This window comes from Acanthisitta chloris, unplaced genomic scaffold, assembly GCF_000695815.1.
Source record: "Acanthisitta chloris isolate BGI_N310 unplaced genomic scaffold, ASM69581v1 scaffold28003, whole genome shotgun sequence".
NCBI lineage: Eukaryota > Metazoa > Chordata > Aves > Passeriformes > Acanthisittidae > Acanthisitta > Acanthisitta chloris.
Window position 1 is genome coordinate 2,154 of NW_008664699.1, and position 1,585 is coordinate 3,738.

A 1,585-nucleotide genomic window follows, 5' to 3' on the forward strand; every position below is an offset into this window, starting at 1 on the left:
GAGTAAAGTTTTTCTATTTCCTAAGAATTTTTTTTGCACTTTTTCCTATTTCTCCATTGTTCTTTCCAGGCAACACAGGGTGATTTTTAGGTTTTCTTCTCTATTGCTAATAGATTTTTTTCACAAAACCTGCCAATTGGACCAGGCCTGGAGGTGGGCTGAAAAAATAGGCTCTTTGTGATGAGCTGCCTTTCTCAGCTTCTCAGGTGGGATCCCAGCTGCTCAGGAAACGAGATGAGCTCTTGCTCCTCCCCTTAGTGATTTAGTACAAGTCTGTCAAGAAGAGAAAGCAGGAAAGCTTTTTTTGTTCCTAAGAGTGATAGGAGAACTGCCATGAGACTCTAAAAACAGGGGCTACCTTTTCATCTGTTCTGCAGTGCCTGGCCTGTGATTTAAAAGAAGAGTGGTCCTGTGCTGTTGCTGCATTTCCCTGGCTTGGAAAGTGGAAAGGAAGAATGTGTCACCTCGATTTGGAGGTAAGAAAGTAAAAAGTTGGAGTAGGAGCAGAGGTGAACATGATATGGGATTGATGAGGGAGGGAGGTGGGCAGAGCAAGTGGCCCAAATGGCAATGGGGATGGAAGTGTCTGGAGATGGACCAGAAGGTGGTGGCAGGGCTGATAGCAGGGATGCTGTGAATTGCACTATTGTTTTACCTGTTTTTTGGAAGAGTTGACTGTATGTTTTGTGCTCATTGGAGTCAGGGCATGGAGGATTCCAAAGTCAAAAGACTGACCAAACATGCAATCCTATAATAGAAACAGTCATCTCCTTCCAACTCACTTGTGCTTTGTATATCTCAGCCCACGAGTTGCTTTCTGCATTGTAATTTTGATACTTGTTCAGTCTCTCCCTCATATGCTCAGTGCTTGTCAAATAAATGTTCTTGGGGCCTGCAGACACCTTACTGTCTGAAGGTCTCACCTCTTGGCCAGTCTCTCTGCGCAACAAGTTAAAATTCTTAGGGTCCTACCATGTTCTTCTACTGCCCCAAATCCCTGCTGGTCACAGCTTTTTCCCTAAACAATTCTACTTTTGTGTCTCCCTGTGTATATTCAATGTCTTTCCAACTTCCTGCTCCCTAGGGAAATGGTATCTTTTCATGGACCCATTCAAGAAGTTAGCTAAATTTAATAATAATAAATTAAATCTGATAGAATCATGATAATATGTATGTACTTGGACACAGTGACTGGTTCATTACTAATTTGCCTCTTCCTGGTTCTTCTCATTTGTTACATCCAGTGAGTGTGTGACAATTAATATTAGATACCATCTTCTCAGGTGAGATAGGTCTCAGCATGTGCCCCATGATGAATCATTTACTTATGCCCTCAGAAAAGACAGTTTCAGGGAACAGAGGAGGAGCTCTTCGTGTTTGCAAGACAACTTACAACTACATCAATGAGTCAATTTGGATCCAAGGTATCAGACTTGATGACAGAGTCCTCACTATAGTTGTTTGTGGCTTCTACTGCAGTTATTTTCTTCAGCAGTACCCCTGGCTCACCATCTAAAGGTGAAGACTGAAGGGTGTCTATACCTCCTTGACTTTCAAAATTTGGGCAGTCTTTTTCACTCTCTTT

At 42.4% G+C, this 1,585-nt stretch overlaps 1 protein-coding gene across 1 annotated transcript in view; it reads right to left on the reverse strand.

The window, feature by feature from the left end:
* Positions 1-1,408: 1,408 nt before the first annotated feature.
* STMND1 (stathmin domain containing 1) overlaps positions 1,409-1,585 on the reverse strand; it is a 9,524-nt gene continuing 9,347 nt past the window's right edge. Inside the window, exon 5 of the mRNA XM_009071474.1 lies at positions 1,409-1,579. Coding sequence (XP_009069722.1) covers positions 1,409-1,579 — 171 coding nt within the window. The remainder of the gene's footprint in view (positions 1,580-1,585) is intronic.